This window comes from Anolis sagrei, chromosome 1 (genome assembly GCF_037176765.1).
Source record: "Anolis sagrei isolate rAnoSag1 chromosome 1, rAnoSag1.mat, whole genome shotgun sequence".
NCBI lineage: Eukaryota > Metazoa > Chordata > Lepidosauria > Squamata > Dactyloidae > Anolis > Anolis sagrei.
Window position 1 is genome coordinate 234,905,316 of NC_090021.1, and position 17,855 is coordinate 234,923,170.

At 40.4% G+C, this 17,855-nt stretch overlaps 1 protein-coding gene across 4 annotated transcripts in view; it reads left to right on the plus strand.

The window, feature by feature from the left end:
* STX3 (syntaxin 3) overlaps positions 1 to 17,855 on the plus strand; it is a 51,471-nt gene that overhangs the window by 32,365 nt on the left and 1,251 nt on the right. Inside the window, exons 2-11 of one of the 4 annotated variants that reach the window (XM_060771475.2) lie at positions 686 to 766; positions 1,133 to 1,232; positions 2,182 to 2,256; positions 3,296 to 3,363; positions 4,158 to 4,266; positions 4,857 to 4,930; positions 5,650 to 5,784; positions 8,592 to 8,702; positions 10,882 to 10,971; positions 13,931 to 14,019. In XM_060771475.2, coding sequence (XP_060627458.2) covers positions 686 to 766; positions 1,133 to 1,232; positions 2,182 to 2,256; positions 3,296 to 3,363; positions 4,158 to 4,266; positions 4,857 to 4,930; positions 5,650 to 5,784; positions 8,592 to 8,702; positions 10,882 to 10,968 — 840 coding nt within the window. In that variant the 3' untranslated portion in view covers positions 10,969 to 10,971; positions 13,931 to 14,019. Of the gene's footprint in view, positions 1 to 685; positions 767 to 1,132; positions 1,233 to 2,181; positions 2,257 to 3,295; positions 3,364 to 4,157; positions 4,267 to 4,856; positions 4,931 to 5,649; positions 5,785 to 7,583; positions 7,606 to 8,591; positions 8,703 to 8,805; positions 8,917 to 10,881; positions 10,972 to 13,930; positions 15,102 to 17,405; positions 17,518 to 17,855 lie in introns of those variants that run through there. The other 3 variants (XM_060771483.2, XM_060771492.2, XM_060771469.2) reach the window with 3 other exon arrangements.

Below are 17,855 nucleotides of genomic sequence, written 5' to 3' on the forward strand. Positions count from 1 at the left end.
ACATCCTATGGGATTGGCCGTCTGGGGAGGGCCATTTTGAGTTCTTAGCTAGAGGTCCTCTGGTGCCTCTGACCAAACTACAAATCCCAGGATTCCATAGGATGCTGCCATGGCAGTTACAGTGGAATCATGATGCATAGTCCAAAAGGGCATCTGGAATGCAAAATACGAAGAACACAGGATGGTGGAGGAAGGGGGAAGTTCGTTTGGGAAACATGCTAAGTCTGACTGTCCCTTTGGGCAATGGACCTGAAGAAAACGACACTACCACTACACTGCCACTTCCATATAAAATCCAGATTATCTGATTTCAACTGGATTATATAGCAGGATAGACTCATATAATCCAGTTCAAAGCAGATAATCTGGATTATATGGCAGTGTAGAAGGGGGCTCAGGTGGAAGTATACCATCAGAGCTTCTGTCCAAATTGTGTCCGGACCCCCCCTCCCCTTCACTTCCTCTTGCTTTTTCTCTTTCTCTCTCCCTCTGTAATGGAATGGATTGGGGCTCCTCAGGCTATCAGATGTGGCAGACTGGCAGTTTAGTGCAAGGTCTGAGGTTTCTGATGGCCACCCCTCTCTGCAACGCCACTCTATTATTGCCTATAGCATTTGACTCAACTTGCGAGAAGATTCCCCCCATGTGGTTCTTCTTTAATTGATGTTTTCTTGTCACTTTACAGAAACAAGATCAAGATGATGCTGATGATGACTTGGAAATTGCCATTGATAACACTGCCTTTATGGATGAATTCTTTGCAGAGGTGAGGAATGTTAGGAAGGGGTGGTGGTGGTTGAAATAGTAGCCCTAAATTCAAAATATAGAGCCAAAGAACAGAGATATGCTGGATTTTCATGAAGTTTGATGAGAGGTGGGATTATTAAAGTTGTTGTTTTTAGAGGCATCTGTAAAAATATAGCTCCCCCCCCCCCCAGGTTGCTACACTCTTGCACAGTTTTTGTGCAAACGTTGAAATCCCTTTCTGCCCATGCTTGGGAGTCTAGGCAAGAAATATTATACCTGTTTCATAGAGTGGGTCATGAGCAAAGAAGCTTGGCATCAGTGTCAGGGAAATAATTTCTTTTCCCCCTTCATTGGATTTCTTAACTTCCTTCCCTTAACTTTGCAGATTGAGGAGACCCGGCAGAATATCGACAAAATCTCAGAGAATGTAGAAGAGGCAAAAAAGCTGTACAGCATTATCCTGTCTGCCCCCATCCCTGAACAAAGTGAGTAGGATACAAACCTTGGTTAGAAAATCTGCCAACTCTTCTTTCTGTGAGGTTCTAGATCGGACTTTGCCTTACCAAGACAAAGGAATGATGATGGTAATGCATAAAAATGGACCATGCTGCGTTTGATGTATCATTGCCACACATATGGATCTCATTGCCACTCAAACAGAAAGTTAAGGGAGTGTGATAGCTTTGTATCTCTGAGGTTCAAGAAGGGATGGAGTAAGTTTCCTGAAGAGGTTAGATCCCAAGAAGTAGCCTCTGCTCTCTTACAGCCTCAAAATGAGAGCTTTTTGAGGCTTTTTTCATATCTTTCCTTCTTGTACCAGAGTGGTGTCTTTCTTACTTACTAGTGAGAGTAAGGAAAAGGAAATTATTATTATTACAGGCAGTCCCCAAGTTATTGACATCCAGCTTACATCCAATTCATACTTAATAATGAGGGTGAGACAACAGAAAATTAGAGGAAATCTGCTCTTAGGAAAGGAAATTCACTCCTGGAAGAGTTATCATGGGGAAAAGATACCTCCACTGAAGTTTCCTAACCAATCCTTGTTTCCACCACAAGTCAACATTTTCAAAATCCTATTGTCACAGGGACAGAAAGTGAGGTGACATCTTCTGAACAGGGCACAGACTGCAAAACAGAAATTACAGGCGTGTTCACTTTTCCCTATGCTATCCAAAACTCACTCATTCTCTCTCTGTCTCTCTCTTTTGGCTGGAGTAACACTTAAAATGTATATGTTCCAACTTACATACAAATTCAAGTTAACAAAGCTATAGAATCTATCTTGTCCATAGTCTGGAGACTGTCTGTATTATTATTCTTCCACTTTTATCTCTTAATCAAGACACAAAACGGATGTTTGAGACACAAAGCGGCAAATTTATTGCTGTTTACATGGCATCCAGTGCTAATATACTTGTTTGTGTTTTACAGAGACAAAGGACGATCTGGAACAGCTCACGGCAGATATCAAAAAAATGGCTAACAGTGTCCGAAACAAACTTAAGAGTAAGACAGTGTCCATTGGGTTAACTTGTCTTGGGAGTTCATATTTGTGTAGCTTGTCTTTTAATTAGGGCAGGCCTGCATTTTGAACAGCTGGTACAATTCTGTGGCACTTGTGGTGTAACCAGTAAGAAATACATGAACTATAGGTGTCATACTGTTGAGTTTAAATGCCGGTGTGTGTGGTGGCACACAATAATAATAATAATAATAATAATAATAATGATGATGATGATGATGAACCAACTTTATTTATATTCCGCTCTATCTCCCTGGAGGAATTCAAGTCAGATTCCAAACATAAAAGGCAAACATTTGATGCCCGAGGGCTCAGCGTGGCTTCCAGCCGGCAACAAATTGATGCCTCCAATGTACACATAATAAAGTACATAATAAAATCCAATAATTACATACATTTAAAACATTAGATCACATTAATTAATTTAAATTGGTTTCTGTTTCAATAACAGCCTGGTGGCCTTATCTGAGCTGAATTCTGTAGTTAGAGACTCCATCAAGCTTACTCTAAGGCCTGGTCCCAAATCCACGTTTTTAACTTCTTTCTAAGGGAAAGGAGGGACATCGATAATCTAATTTCACTGGGGAGTGAATTCCACAGGCGGGGGGCCACCACTGAGAAGGCCCAGTCCCTCGTCCCTGCCAAGTGTGTTTGCGCCAGAGGCGGGGCCGAGAGCAGGACCTCCCCAAAAGATCCCCAGAATATCTTAAACTAAGTATGGCTGATAGTTTAATGCAAAACCTGTCTTTGCTTTCCCTTTTTCCCAAAAAGAAGTGTCACAAAAATGAAAATTCACTGTTAACATAACACAGGAACCTTCTATTTCCAAATTGAGTGAAGTAAATTTTTAGGTATGCATTTACATATGTGGAGGGGGACACAAACAGCACATATGAACACAGTTAGGAATGCTGTGACTTCCGTATCTTCCAAATAAGGGGCTAAGGTCTCTTAATGGAGGAAGACAGAGAGGCAAAGCAGCCTTCCGTCTCTGATGTGCAACTCTTTTCCTTGCTTTCACAGGTATGGAATGCAACATTGAGCAGGATGAGGTCCGATCATCAGCAGATCTGCGGATACGGAAGTCCCAGGTAAGCGGAGCGCTTTTGCACTAGCATATTGTACTGTGCCTTTATCTCCTTCTAGCCATAATGAATGAGTGACACAATAAAAAATGGATAATCCACAAGTATATTTATGGGAGCCTCAATATATTTGTGCCTTATCTTGAGAAGAAGAAAAGGGATGCTGCAATTCTTGTCCGCTTTGAAGCCATATCTTCAAGTTTGCATCTTAATCCCAAATATGTGAGAATTAGCAGGGATTCTTAATACTGAAACTCTAAGCACATGTTCAAAAGCACTTAATTCTTTGACATGCTTTTGAGCTCCAGTACTTAAAACGGGTTTCAGGTTGAATTCTTTGCCTCGATTAAGCCCTGAAAGACACTTAAGGAAGGTGGAGCAGATGGAGGCAGGGATGAGTATATTTATGTATTATATCCTTTTTGTCTATCATGGTTTGTTTAATTTTTGTAATTGCATACTGTTGGTTCTATATTTAATTTGAAATATATATTTGTTTTATTATGTATTCTGTAGTTTTATATTGTGATCCATTCCAAGTCCCTGTGGGGAGAGGGAGGGGAAATAAATAAATAAGTTGTTGTTGTTGTTAGCTTTTCAGCTTGGTTAGAGATTTGGTTCCACCCAAGATGCCACTGAACATACTGTGTCTTGTTTCTTATAAACTTGATTTTGAGCTTTTAAAACCTTCTTTCCAAGTGATCAAAGGCAAATGGGTTTCATCTAAAGCTAGTAGAACTGTAGAACAGACAGTTCAAAAAAACCAATCCTGAAAGTTTTTTTTCCTTTCTTGTGGTCAGCATTCAGTCCTTTCCCGAAAATTTGTCGATGTGATGACGAAATACAATGAGGCACAGGTGGACTTCCGGGAACGGAGCAAAGGGAGAATCCAGCGGCAGCTTGAGATCAGTATGTATACTATTTTCTGAGTAGCCTTGGCTTTCCAGGCAAGATAGAGAAAACAGGAGATACTTGTTTTTCTTAGTCTTCTAGAATAGTATCTATCTGGGAGATAGCTTTTGTGACTTCCTGTGCTAAACTGAAAATCATTTTGAGTGCCTCAGGCATGTGTCACACTCAGAAGAGCCACCTTGATTGAATGTAATAGAGTAAATAAAATAAATAAATGTACCAGTCGTAACCAAAATAGTGCCATTTAGTTTCCTCCAAAACCTGTCACTGTTCCAACCATCTTTCTAAGATTTCAAACACTTTTATATTGTTGCCTTTTTGTAGCTATTTGTTATTAGCTGCCTTGGACATGTTTTTCCAGAAATGCCTAGATATGAATTTCATAAAGAAAACAAAGAGTAAAATTTCTGCTTTTAAATGTTGTGACGAGAAAGTACATGAAACCCTGTGGAGAATAGGGAGGTGCTAAAGTGAACATTATTGGGACGTGGAGGCAATAGTCATATCTTAGTGATTCCCTGTGGCTGGGATGGAGGTGCTTGTTGTCATGTTTGATGCCCACTCCTCTTTTTTCAACCAATCTATAGCTGGGAAGAATACAACAGATGAGGAGCTGGAAGAAATGTTAGAGAGTGGGAATCCTTCAATATTCACATCTGGGGTGAGTATCTCAAGCAACTGATTTAAATCCTCAGAGAAAGGGGAGAGGAGAAGCAGTAAATCCTAATCATAAGGTAATATTGATGGAAGGAGTCTGGGGCCTTTTGCTGACCCAACATCCACCTTGGTCAGTTGCACCTGACGTGAACACATTTCATTTTCAGATGATTTTTTGACAATATGGTTGATGGTATATCAGGGGATTGAGAGGTTGTGGGGGCAATCCTGGTAAACTGCCTTGAGTCCCCTTTGGGGTTGATAAGGGTGGGATATATAAATATAGTAAATAAATAAATATTTTTTGGAGATTGGGGGCTTCAGAGATTTCAAAATCTGTCAGGGGTGCTTTGAATGCAGTTTTCTTGCTTCTTGGCAGGAGGTTGGACTGGATAGCCCACAAGGTCTCTTCCAACTCTATGATTCTATGAAAAGAGAGCCCCGAGGGCTGCATGTTTCCAATAGATGAGGCTATATCTATGGAGTTATTCTTTGGCATGTCAGGTGTCATTACCAACAAAATGGCAGCAGAGTTTGTCTAGGAAGATAAATGAAAAGGCATGTATAGGGGAAAGGAAGCAGGATTGTGGCAAAGTGTTGGTGGTGGAAAAGGAAGAGATGGAGCATACTGAGAACAGTTTCAGGATACCTCTCATGGTTTTCTTAGGTGAAGATGTGATCACTCTAGTTTGCTTATAAGTAATAACCCTGTGCTTCTTTTAGATCATGGATTCTCAGATTTCAAAGCAAGCACTGAGTGAGATTGAGGGACGGCATAAGGATATTGTGCGGCTTGAAAGTAGCATCAAGGAGCTTCACGATATGTTTGTGGACATTGCCATGCTGGTGGAAAACCAGGTAACAGAGCTGCGTGAAGTGGGGATGAAATGTGGAGAGAGAAGTTGCTGGCTGAGATAAACAGGGTTTTTTTAACACACACACACAAACTCTTTTTTTTTTGTTGAAACTACATGAAGAGATTTAATAATCTGGAAGTACAGCCGCACTGATGGAGACTATCCCAGCCTATAAAGCCTACTTATATATTACATCTATATCCTGCCTTTTCTCCCATAAGCTCAAGGAAACACTCAAGCACTCTTCCTCCCTGCTTTGTCCTTGCGCAAATCCTGTGAGGTGGTCAAGCTGAGAGAGAGCGAGAGCAATTGGCCAAACATTATGCACTGAACTTTCATCACTAAGTAAGGAGTTCAACCTAAATTTCCCAAGATTAAGAGGGTGGAATCTATGTTTACTGATAAATTTATTTGAGTTCCTTTTCTATTGTGTCACCATTGTGCCCTCACATGGGCCTCTTTTCCATAGTACACTGGCAGAAAAAAGCAGCCCATTTCATTCTGTGCTGCTGTTGAAAGGAAGTGCCTATCCATCAACTGCACTCTGCACATGTTTTGCACATGTTTCTACTGGAGCTTGGAAATATTACTTTTGGGTGGGATTCTAGAAATTGTATTCAGAAAGGTGGCTTTTCCAGAGTGGTTTCCAAATGAAGTAACACAGAGCAGCAGCAGAGCCTCTGATGTGGCCAGTGCTTCCTTGCATTACCTCTGCCCTGTGGGAGGGAGACTTTAGAAAGGGGCCCTCACTTTTAGGATGGCGAGCTCCAGAACAGGCAGTTAAGAACCCAGAAAGATCTTCTGGTGACAAAATATTGGATCAGCTTCAGTGGAAGTAACTGTACTGTGGATGGCTTTGGAAAAAAATAATCATCACTGCATGTTGGCAATGATAGGCCCTGAAATAGCTGTGGTTGCCAAGGGATAAAAGGGCTGCTGCACCATTGCTAAAAAAGTGCTTGGGATGGACTTCTCTGTCTGACCAAATAAGGCAGTTCTTTTGTTCATGGGTTTAGATATTATGCAGAGAGTGCTGTGGGGTGCAGAAACAAAGGGAGAAGAGGTGGGGTTTGGCTGAGAGAGAGGGTGCTGATTGCAGAGAAAAGGAGTTGTCAAATACATTCTGAAAATATAAAACAGTGGTTCTCAACCTGTGAGTCCCCAGATGTTTTGGTATTCAACTCCCAGAAATCCTAACATCTGGTAAACTGGCTGGCATTTCTGGGATTTGTAGGCCAAAACCCCTGGGGACCTACAGGTTGAGAACCACTAATATAAATGATCCCCCCCCCCTTTTTTTAACTGATGTTAACATGGATCCAGCCTAATTTTGATTTTACTGGGTTGGTTGCATAGTAGAGGAACATAGCTGACTGCAGCTATTTAATTAGGACTAATGTAGACAGAAATGGCCCATCATCAAGCAACTTAATATAATGGTGGACTGCTATAGACAGAAATGGGCAATTACTAAGCCGACTTGCATCCCAAAGTAGAGATCTCACTATTTTTTGAGAACTGGATTCATGGCTGATGAGTCTGAGGGTGGCTTATAGCCTGTTTCTGTCTCCAGATAGATTCCTGTCTCTTAGATTTCAGGGGCTGTGTCATTTGCCATGTTCTCCAATAATTGCTGTTATACTATTGAGCTTAAAAAGAAAGAAAGATAACCCTAATATTTTCCCGACTTGACTCGTTCAGTTATGAGGCAGAAACAAACTGTCTAATAGTGTTTAGGCTTTGAAACTGGTCTCTAAGGCCCCATTTCTTGTTTTCTGCTCACAATGCAATGCCGAGGAGGCGACATACAGGTCAAATTACGGTGAGTGCTTCTTTTGAGAATTTAAAGAAGGGCGGGAATGTGGGGTACATTGGTAGGTTAATGTGAATTTTGGTTGGAGGATGGTAGAAGCCAAAGTCCAATACATCCAGAAAAGTTTGAGTTGGGGAAGGCTGTGGAGATGAAATAACTATTTTTGGAAAAGGAGTCATTCTTCAGAAAGAAAGCAAGGGCAGCAAGGATAAATACTTTGATCTTATATAAATAATGCAAATGGTTTGTGTCTCTTTATCGTGATTCTATAGTATACTTCCATAGGAAGTTAACAAAGGAATTTTTCTAGCATTACATGACTTCTGGCAGTTGTTAATTCGATAAGGTTTACTATTATCCACAGCAAGCATGAAAATACTGTATATCCCCAGCAGATGTGGGAGGTCGTGCTGTAATATTTTAAGTTGTATTAAATAAAAGTATCTGTTATTTATCTCTTGTGCAGTCACTATATCTGGAAGTATAATAAAATACAATTTGAGATCGTAGAAGAACAGCTTTATACAGAGAGCAAGCTGGAAGAGGATCTGTTAGGATCCTGGTGACAGAAATGCTCTTAAGACAGTCGTTCTCAAACTGTGAGTCCCCAGGTGTTTTGGCCTACAACTCCCAAAAAACCCAGCCAGTTTAACAGCTGTTAGGATTTCTGGGAGTTGAAGGCCAAAACAACTGGGAGCCCACAGGTTGAAAACCACTGCCCTAAGAGAAGGCCATGGGATGGGACGAGGAAATGCCTAAAGTGGGGATGCTATAGGTGGTGGTTACATCACAAACTTCTTGCTTACTTGAGAGGAGGCAAACTAATAAAAGAGATCAGATATATGATTGGGTGTCTTTTGAACAGAACGAAAGAGCTTTACAGAATTAGGAAAGCTGAAGATATTTCCTCAGTGACCTTTCTCCATATCTAGTAACTATTTTCTAACATGCATTTTTCTCTGTGTGTCTCTTCTCCTTTCTCCAAACTTTCACAGGGAGAAATTATAGATAACATAGAACTCAATGTGATCCACACTGTAGAGCATGTAGAGAAAGCTCGCGAAGAGACCAAAAAGGCCTTGAAATATAAGAGTAGTGCGCGCAAGGTGAGCCTCTCCCATTGACTACCAGCTCTTCGTCATCTGGCTTACACTTTCTGCTTCTGCCTCTCTGTTTTGCTCCTGGCTTTCCTCCTCTTCCCTCTGCAAGGGAGCCATGATTGACCGCATAGAGAACAACATGGACCAATCTGTAGGCTTTGTGGAAAGAGCCGTTGCTGACACCAAAAAGGCTGTAAAGTTTCAGAGTGAAGCCCGAAGGGTGAGAAGAACTCATTGGAGCCTACCCTTCTCCCACCCTCTTCCACACCCCTTGTCCCCGTGTCTTCTGAGTTGCAGCCCTCAAAATGTTTTCTGCAAACCAACACCTCTTGCCCCTCACTACTCCTACCACCTTCATCCCTGTGGATTATTTTTAGATGTTTTTCCATCCTACCCACTTGCAGTATTTTGAGCCATCCCTGTGACCTGTGCAAAACCCAGCCCACTTGTCAAATAAAGATACGCCTACCTGTTCTTTCCCAGTAGCATTCAGGCACCCTATTTCCCTTTTTTTTGTAGCATGAGGAAGTTCTCTTCTTTCACAGCAGTTTTGTTCTCACATTAGAGCCTTGAGGATATATCTTTTTTTAATGTATTAGACTGCAACTCTACTACTTCTGCTTTGAGCTGCCTTATTTTATTATTGTGTTTTCATCTCTGTTTCAGGAGGGGATTTGGGGAGGGGGAAGGTCTTCTGGTTGGGGGTGGGGACCTTTCATGCTGCTCTGATCCACTCATGGGATTCCCTGCCACTGGTTTTACCGCAGTTTGACAGAGAAAAATTTAAACAGCAAAGTGATCTGGAAGCCGGAAAGTTTCCACTGTTGAATTTCCTTTAGCTGCTTAATGTCTTAGGAGTTCCGCAAGGAGAAAAAGGTGACTCAGTGGTGGAAGAGGGTATCTTCCCAGTACTCCCTGTGTTCACCTCATGCCAAGAGTGGCCAAGACCAAGAGCCTTCTTCATCCCCAATACATTTGCATTATTTGTTTTCATATTGCAGGAGACATGGTGGGAAGCAACTTGTATTCATCCAAATATTGTGGGACTGCAATTTTTCTCTGTCCTAACCAGTGCAGCCAATGCTCAAAAAGGGTGGAAATTTCTATCTAGCAATGCGGGCAATACGATTGGGAAATGAGGTGTTTTTGATAAATGAATTGTTATTCCTGAATAAGACTGAAATTAAATCATTCTAGGCCCTCCTGGTGGCACAGCGGGTTAAACTGCTGAGCTGCTGAACTTGCTGACCGAACAGTCGGCGGTTCAAATCCAGGGAGTGGGGTGAGCTCCCGCTGTTAGGCCCAGCTTCTGTCAACCTAGCAGTTCAAAAACATCCAAATGTGAGTAGATCAATAGATACCCCTTCTGTGGGAAGGTAACTACACTCCATGCAATCATGCCAGGCACATGATCTTGGAGGTGTCTACGGACAACACCAGTTCTTCGGCATAGAAATGAAGATAAAGACCACCCTCCAGAGTCAGACATGACTAGACTTAATGTCAAAGAAAACCTTTACCTTTACCTTTTTAAATAATTCTTCTGACTGCTGCCTTTTATGGCAAATTAGAATAAAATGTTTAAACTGAATTTCATATCTTTTCAACTTGCGTATTGAAAAATGATTGTTTTACTTTTAAGAATCTGAGATGACAGTAATATTTAGCTTGGGCAAGTGAAGGAAGATGCAGCCTTCCAGATGCTGTTGAGCTGAATCTCCCAGCAGCTCTAAGCAGTATAATCTGTGCTGCAGCCCAGCAACATGTGAAAGAATGCTGGGAGCTGCAGTCAAACAGTATTTGGATGGCCATAGGATTCCCACCTCATGTGATCCTCAACTAAGCCTTACTAAATACTATGAGACTTGCTTCTCAGTACATGTCCATAGAATTGGATTGGGAATCCCATCTAGGATCCGTGTGCCATAGTTAAATGTTGTATAAGTGGCTATGTTACCTGGTGTTCATCTTCAGGTAGCTCACATATACAGGCCATCACTTGGCATAGCAGACACACTGAGTGGTGAACTTGCAGGTGTTGATTTTCCTTTAAACAGCATAATTCAGAGTGTTTTTGCATAATCAGGGGCCCCCTGTTTCTGTCCCCCACCCTTCCTGGATTTCTGTCAGTTGTTGTTACTCCATGACATAATGCTAAACCTTCCCTTTTCTTTTACTCTTCTAGAAAACAATAATTATCATTGTGATAGTGGTTGTCTTGCTGGGAATTGTAGCTCTCATTATTGGACTTTCAGTAGGTCTGAAACAGTGAACCGTAAGTAGCCTGAGGTGTCACGTGAGGGAGCAGGAGGGCTCTTTCTGGTTCTTTGCTGACTCTTTTCCACTCTCACTGACTCCTTTGCTACTTATCTATCAGAAGGGTTTCTGCATATTTCGGTCTTTGTCAGGTAAATATTACTACTTCAGGAACAGGGTTAACTGTCTGTTTGCAAAGTCTGGATCTGCCTAATCCTTCACTTTTCCCCCCTTTAAGCCAAACTGCATAGTATCCACAGATAAAGTAATGATATGATAGGGGCAGATAGAGATCTCTATTAAACCTCTTAAAGATTATAACTCAGAGAAAAGGACTCTAAGGTAACCTGCTTCATATCCATATTAGCCCCATGTAATGGATTTTTGAAGTTCTATTATTATTATTATTATTATTATTATTATTATTAAAAATCTATTCTCATTCTCTCTCCACTTTTCTCTCTCTTGGTTGAGGGCCAAATAATGGGAAATATTTTGGAAAGGCATGACCTTTTAGAGATCATAACCTTTTGAAAAACCAGGAATCTCCATAGCCTTTTGGAAGTGTGGCCCTTTTAGAGATTAATTGGCATTCACACTATTTGGAATAATCATAACCTTTTGTCAAGTATGATCTCCCCGAGAAGAGTTAAATTCTCATCTGAGTGAATCTTTACCTTAGTGGTAAATATCCACTAGAATACATTCAAGGCAAACTAGGTTTCTCAGTTGTCAGACTGATATTCCTGGTTATCTCTCTGAACTGTTAGGAACAAAGATAGGTCAATGTACAAAATATATAGCAGATCTTCAGAAGTGTTATTTCAGTTGCCCAAAAAAATCTACTCTCCCCTAAAATATATTGCTTTTAAGTCATGTTCTCAAGAGACCAAAATAGTCTTCATTAAAAGTAACATAGTTGATTTACTTACAAATTTTATGTATTCAGCATACAAATACATTTCTTATTGGTTGGTAGTTAAAACAATCTGTTCTCTAAAGCATTCTGTTTTAGTCTCTTCTCTGTTGCATACAGACTAATACTCCTTTCAGTCTAATACATTACTGAACATTGACTCAATAAAGACTGACTATGCACTGCATCATACTGACATTACCAACGGCATACTAACTTCTGACTTCGTAAAGTGTACTGCTTCTGATGCAAACTGGCTTCTAAAATGGAGTCTCAGTCTGAATAGTCCCAGATCTGGTCACATGGTCTGCAGTCCCCCCCACAACCTCAAACAACATAGAGTTTAAAGGAAAACTGCATAGTAAACTACATGGATACAATATAGTAAGCAATCACAATTATATACATAACAACTAGTATAGAAGGTTGCTGTTTCCAATAAAAGAAGAAAGGGACATCAAACTATAGAGTTGGAAGAGACAGCAAGGGCCATCCAATCCAAACCCCATTCTGCCATGCAGGAATACACAAAGCACTCCCAACAGATGGCCATCCAGCCTCTGCTTAAAAGCCTCTAGAGAAGGAGACTTCACCACACTCCCAGGCAGCAGCATATTCCACTATCAAACAGCTCTTACCATCCGGATTTTCTTCCTAATGTTTAGATGGAATCTTTTTTCCCCCTGTAATTTGAATCGATTGTCCCATGTCTTAGTCTCTGGAGCAGGAGGAAACAAGCTTGCTCCATTTTCAATGTAATATCATTTCAAATATTTAAACTTGGCTCTTACGTCACTCTTTAACCTTCTGTTCTTTCTTCTTCAAATATCTCTGAAAAATTAGCCAATGCAGAGATTAATAACATTATATAAGCAACCAAGGTTCCTGCAACTCTAAAGATGTAACCAGATTGACTTATTTATTTATTTATTTACTGTACTTGTATACTGCTTTTCTCAGCCTGTCGGCAACTCTGTTTTTTTAAAGCAACAGTAATAAGAATAAGTCAGTCTGTACTTGGGAGGGTGGAAAGCTAAAATTCTTCTTTTGGTTTCTGATCTATTAACCTGTCCTTCTGGATTTTTCTTCTTCTTTCGTTTTTGCTTCTAAATATTTCGTAGCATTTGGGTTAGAGTGGGAAAGCATTTTTGACCAATTGGAAAGAGGCCACGTTTTGCCAAGGGCTTCGGGGTGTGGTTTATGAAGTTTCAAGAACAACTTTGCTGGCAGTGCCTTTAAAAAAGAGAGACAACTCTAATGCTGGCAGTGTCCCAAGAGTTGACACCTTCCTCAAACATACACATATACAGCTTGTCAGTTCTCCACACACTTGCCATTCTGTGTCTATAACAAGGATAAGAATTATGTTCCCCTCCAGATTTTGGATGGCAAGTTCAGTTGGTCCAAAAACCTCTGAAGGACCACATTATTCCATCCCCATCTGTAGTGCACAAACAAGTCTGCCCTGTGTTTGTAGAGTAATGCTAACAGCACGGCTTTATTGCCTTAACATCCCATCTGAGTTCTAGTGGTGCTACAAGGCCATCTGTGAAGATAAGAAAGGAACAGTGCTATCAACTGAGAATAACCATTGTGCCAACCTTTCCTTTAATCTCACTCTTGGAACAGGTTAATGGCAGTTGATTTTGAACATCCCTCTGTAAAATATTTGTATTCTTGGCTTCTGGCTCTAAACATCATCCTCAGATTGTGAATCATTGCTGCACCTCAAACACCTACCTTTACTCTCTTTTATTGTCTTATGTTGAGGTAGAAAATCTGGTCACCACTAAGATGTCTTGGACCATAGTTCTCTCATCGTCTGGTCATAACTTTTATTAGCCTATAAGAATGATTCAAAAAGTTTGAATGTCATCAGGTTCTCTATATCTGGCCTCTGCACAGTTTGCCTACACTCAGTTTAATAGAGAAAGTAGAATGTGAGTTTATTGTCTTCCCTCAAAACACATTCCCTTTGTTCTCCATCATTCTATAGTAATTTAGTACGTCCTTGTGTGTGAAAAATAACCTTTCCCACTTTGTTGCTTTCCTTTTCCTCCAGATGTTCCCAAGCTGCTCCTGCGTTGATAGCAAGACTTCCCCTCCTGATCCTCTCCACCGTGGTGTGACCTTCCCTTGCCTACCCTCCAGCCTGGCCTCTTGGATTAAGTATGAATGGTTCCCTGCAGAATGAGTTTACTTTCACCAGTGCTTCCTGTGAAAGCTCACTCCTTGGATAAAGCTCTGTAGCTGGAACATCCCATCTACCTTGATGAATCCCCCAAGTCTAGGGATGGCATAGCACTCCAGAGAGGAATCTCCTATCAAATCTGTTCCCTATCCATCCCTTCCATCTTTCCCACTATACTTGGTGCCTCCAAATGAAGCATTTCCTGTTTGAAGTCTACAGCCTTCTGAAACGTTCTACTGTACAGTTGAATGAACCTTAAAGGGAACTGTGGAGTTACAAACCTACCTCACTGCCTTGTTTTCAGTGGTGCCTTTTTCATTTTGAACCATGATGTCTAAGAAATGCCAGACATTGTTACTTATAAAAATGTTTAATATTATTGGGTAGGAGTCAAAGTGGTTCCTACCATATAATTCCAAACAGCTATCCAGCTGTATACTTTGGCTAGTCTTTGAAGGATGGAGCAGATTTTTCAAGCCCTACATTGCTTGCAAGTTGCAGCTCTTATCTCATTGGCAGTCCTTCAGCACACTTTGCTCACGAAGTGCCTAAAAAGAGGTTAGGGCAAAGAACTATGTTGAATACCTAATACAGCAAGATTTTTACACAAAGTTTGAATCGCGCCATCTCAAGGAGAGTGATTATTTTAGGATCTAATACACTCCCAATGTGAAAATGCCAATATATCCAGGATTTCTAGATCATGGTCACAGTTGCATTTTGCTGAAGGGATGTAGCATTAGCATTAAAATCCTCCAGATCTGAGCTCTTTATGTTCCTTTTTTTTGTTTCAGCTTTGTGCTTCACAATAAAGTTTCCATACTTTGGGCACTTAGAACTGGTCTGTGAGGAAAGGGAAAGCTGTCACAAGATGCCCATAGCTGAAGACACTCTTTAGAGTGATGTGTTGCCTGTAAATTTGATAGCTCACTTCACTTGTTTTGAATGCAATTCAATTTCTGTGTGGATGCAATTATTTCCTAATTGAACATTTAATTTTACTTGAGTGAGTAAAAACATGATGCCATGTTTTCCCTCCTTATGTAATTACATTTGTTTGAGTTTGTCTGATGACATAAGGATTGTGATTAATCAAAGGCATTGTTTGCTTTGAGATGTTGGTTTTTTTTTTTTTTTGGTTTTTTACTGTGGGTTTCTACCTCCTATGAAAAGAAGTGTTGAATGCACCCTGCCCATAATAGCTGTTTGCAATCTGGCAACTTGGTTACAGAACAGGGAAAAGCTGGTTTGGAGAAAAACATGGAGCTACTTGATAAGGAAGGACAGCTAAGAAATATGCCTTCCTGACATCTCAGTTCCAAGCCCTCCTGTTGGATAAAAGTTTTGTTGAAAAATAATTTTATCTATGTTAAGAGTTGCAATTTTTTTATTCACATGATAAAAAAATTCCATTTGAGCTTTGTTTCCAAATAATGAGTTTTAAATTTATTTCTATGAGTAACTTAGTTATTATTACTACAGCTTGTAAACGCTTTGGTCCTGTTGCTGCTTTGCTTTCAGCTGGACCTTGTCCTACACAGGCATTGTTCATGATAGCTAGAGGGCTGGTTTGCATATTTGTGATATGTAAAATTGGCTAGGAGTATATCATGCGTGAAGAAACAAGTTTGACCAAGCCAAGCTGTAGTGTAAGAGCAAGTGCCAGATTTTTCTCTTCAGTCTTGTCATATATACAATGATAGCATGATGACTCCACTTTGACTGCCATGGTTCCATGCTGAGCTTTGGAGTTTAGGGAGGATTATTTAGAATTATCAGATGGAGAAGGTATGCCTCCTCAAGCTACAAATTCTATGACTCCACAGCATGCAAACGTGGTAATTAAAGTGGAAGCATAGCTTTATAATTGTATAGTGTTAAGAGGGTCCAGTAAATTCACTGCATGGAAGTCTAACTCAGGGCTTAGTAGTAGTAATATTTATACCGATATTTTTAAGGGCAGGTGCACTCAAAATTATTTTAGATTTACTCAGATTATTGGTTGGAAAGATAACCTTAGTTGATCTCATCTATGTGAGGTAACAGCACTTTGAGTGGAATTTAAGGGTTTATTTTCTGGGAAATATGACCCCCTTCTTAGTCACTAGCACATCCTTCTTGGAGCACCTATTTCACACAATACACCATTCACACCCTTGTTGTGCCGTTTTCTAAATATTCCTCATGTGTTCCTTTGTAAGAAGCATTTGGATCGCCCCCAAAAGTGAGCGCACAGACGGAGCTAGGAGGAGGATGTCATTTCCTCTAGGCTTTGATGTCTGAAACTTGCAGGGTGGTGGTTGAAGCAATGCTTGGAATGACCAGCCTTAATAGCCATCTGATTTATCTGGACAGCAGCAAATTAGGTTCTGTCAATGCTTTTTAATTTTTAAAATGTAAAAATAAATGAATTTATTTAAACATAAAACATGTGGCATGCATGGTGAACCTCTGGACTGGGTGTTGGCAGTACAAGCAACTGTGCCTCTATTGTTTGGGCTCCTTTATTTCCTTGGTGTGATAAACATTATTTTTGGACAATGCCCAAGTTCTGGGTGATGTCCAACACTCAGAATTGAGAGCATTGTAGTCCAAACATAATGCTTCTGTGTATACTTTTGTGATATCCTTGCAGCCTATGTGGTGGAGGGGAGGGGAACATTACTGGTACAAACTTAAATGGATTGAGTTCTGTGTAAGCACATTTAGAGCACCAAACAGCACTGGAATCCTTTCTCCCACAGCTCTTTGGATAAGGTTCTATTTTAATGGGGGCTTGTATATGTGGAGATTGTTTTGAAAATCTACCTAATTCATCTGAAGAAATTTTACAAGAATCGAAAAAAATGTACTGAGCATGTGTATACTTTTGTTGGAAAATGCAATTTCTCAAGCCCTGTCCTTAAGTGATTTGATACATTCTGATAGTTTTGATCTGTCCATCATATTCTACTCCTAGCCAACAATGTGCTGCTACCTAAACATTTTCAACCTTTTCGAAACAAGCTGCACATGTCATTGTTCTGATACTAGTATCTCTGGCATGCTTTCTTCATAAATTGTCAAGAACTCTTCAGGAACCAAAATAGTACTTTGCTGCTATGTGAAACTAAAGAACTGAGGAGACAGGTACCTTCTAGAATATTCTGGTGTCATCTACATCTGTGAAAGAAGAACCCATAATTTCCTCTCGTTCTTGTAGATGAGATCCCAGCCTTCTAGTCCACAACGTGTTCCTATTACCTGCAAAAGCCCTGCCCCCTTTTCCCTCCCTCTTTGCACTAGCCTCATTTTGCTTGAATAAGTCTGGGTATATTTGCTTTTAATTTTTACTTTCACTGAGCAGAAGAAGATCATGATCATGATATGCTGCATCATTCTTGTCATCATCCTGGCCTCTACTATTGGGAGCTTCTTTACCTGAGCACCCATCCCTTGCCCCTCGCCACTTGCCTCAGGTGAGTTGCCAATAGAAACAGGATCTCATTGTTAATTGGAGTAATTTTCAATCTATCAGCACATTGCCGTTTGTTGTACAATTTTCCAACTGGACTAGCACAGATCTAACAGTGCTGCTGCAGAATGTCTCACCAGACCACACAAAAACACATCATGCTGCCATCAGATCTGGAAAGCATTAAATGGAAAAAAGATGTCAACCTAGCAATAAGCCTTTGCAATCCAGTGGGGTGAGAACAGAAGAAGCACTAGTTGAAATTTACAGAAAATTAAGATGAGAATGAGTTGAGAGATTAACAATTGTTTAAAGACAACGTTTCATCAATGTTGTCTGCTA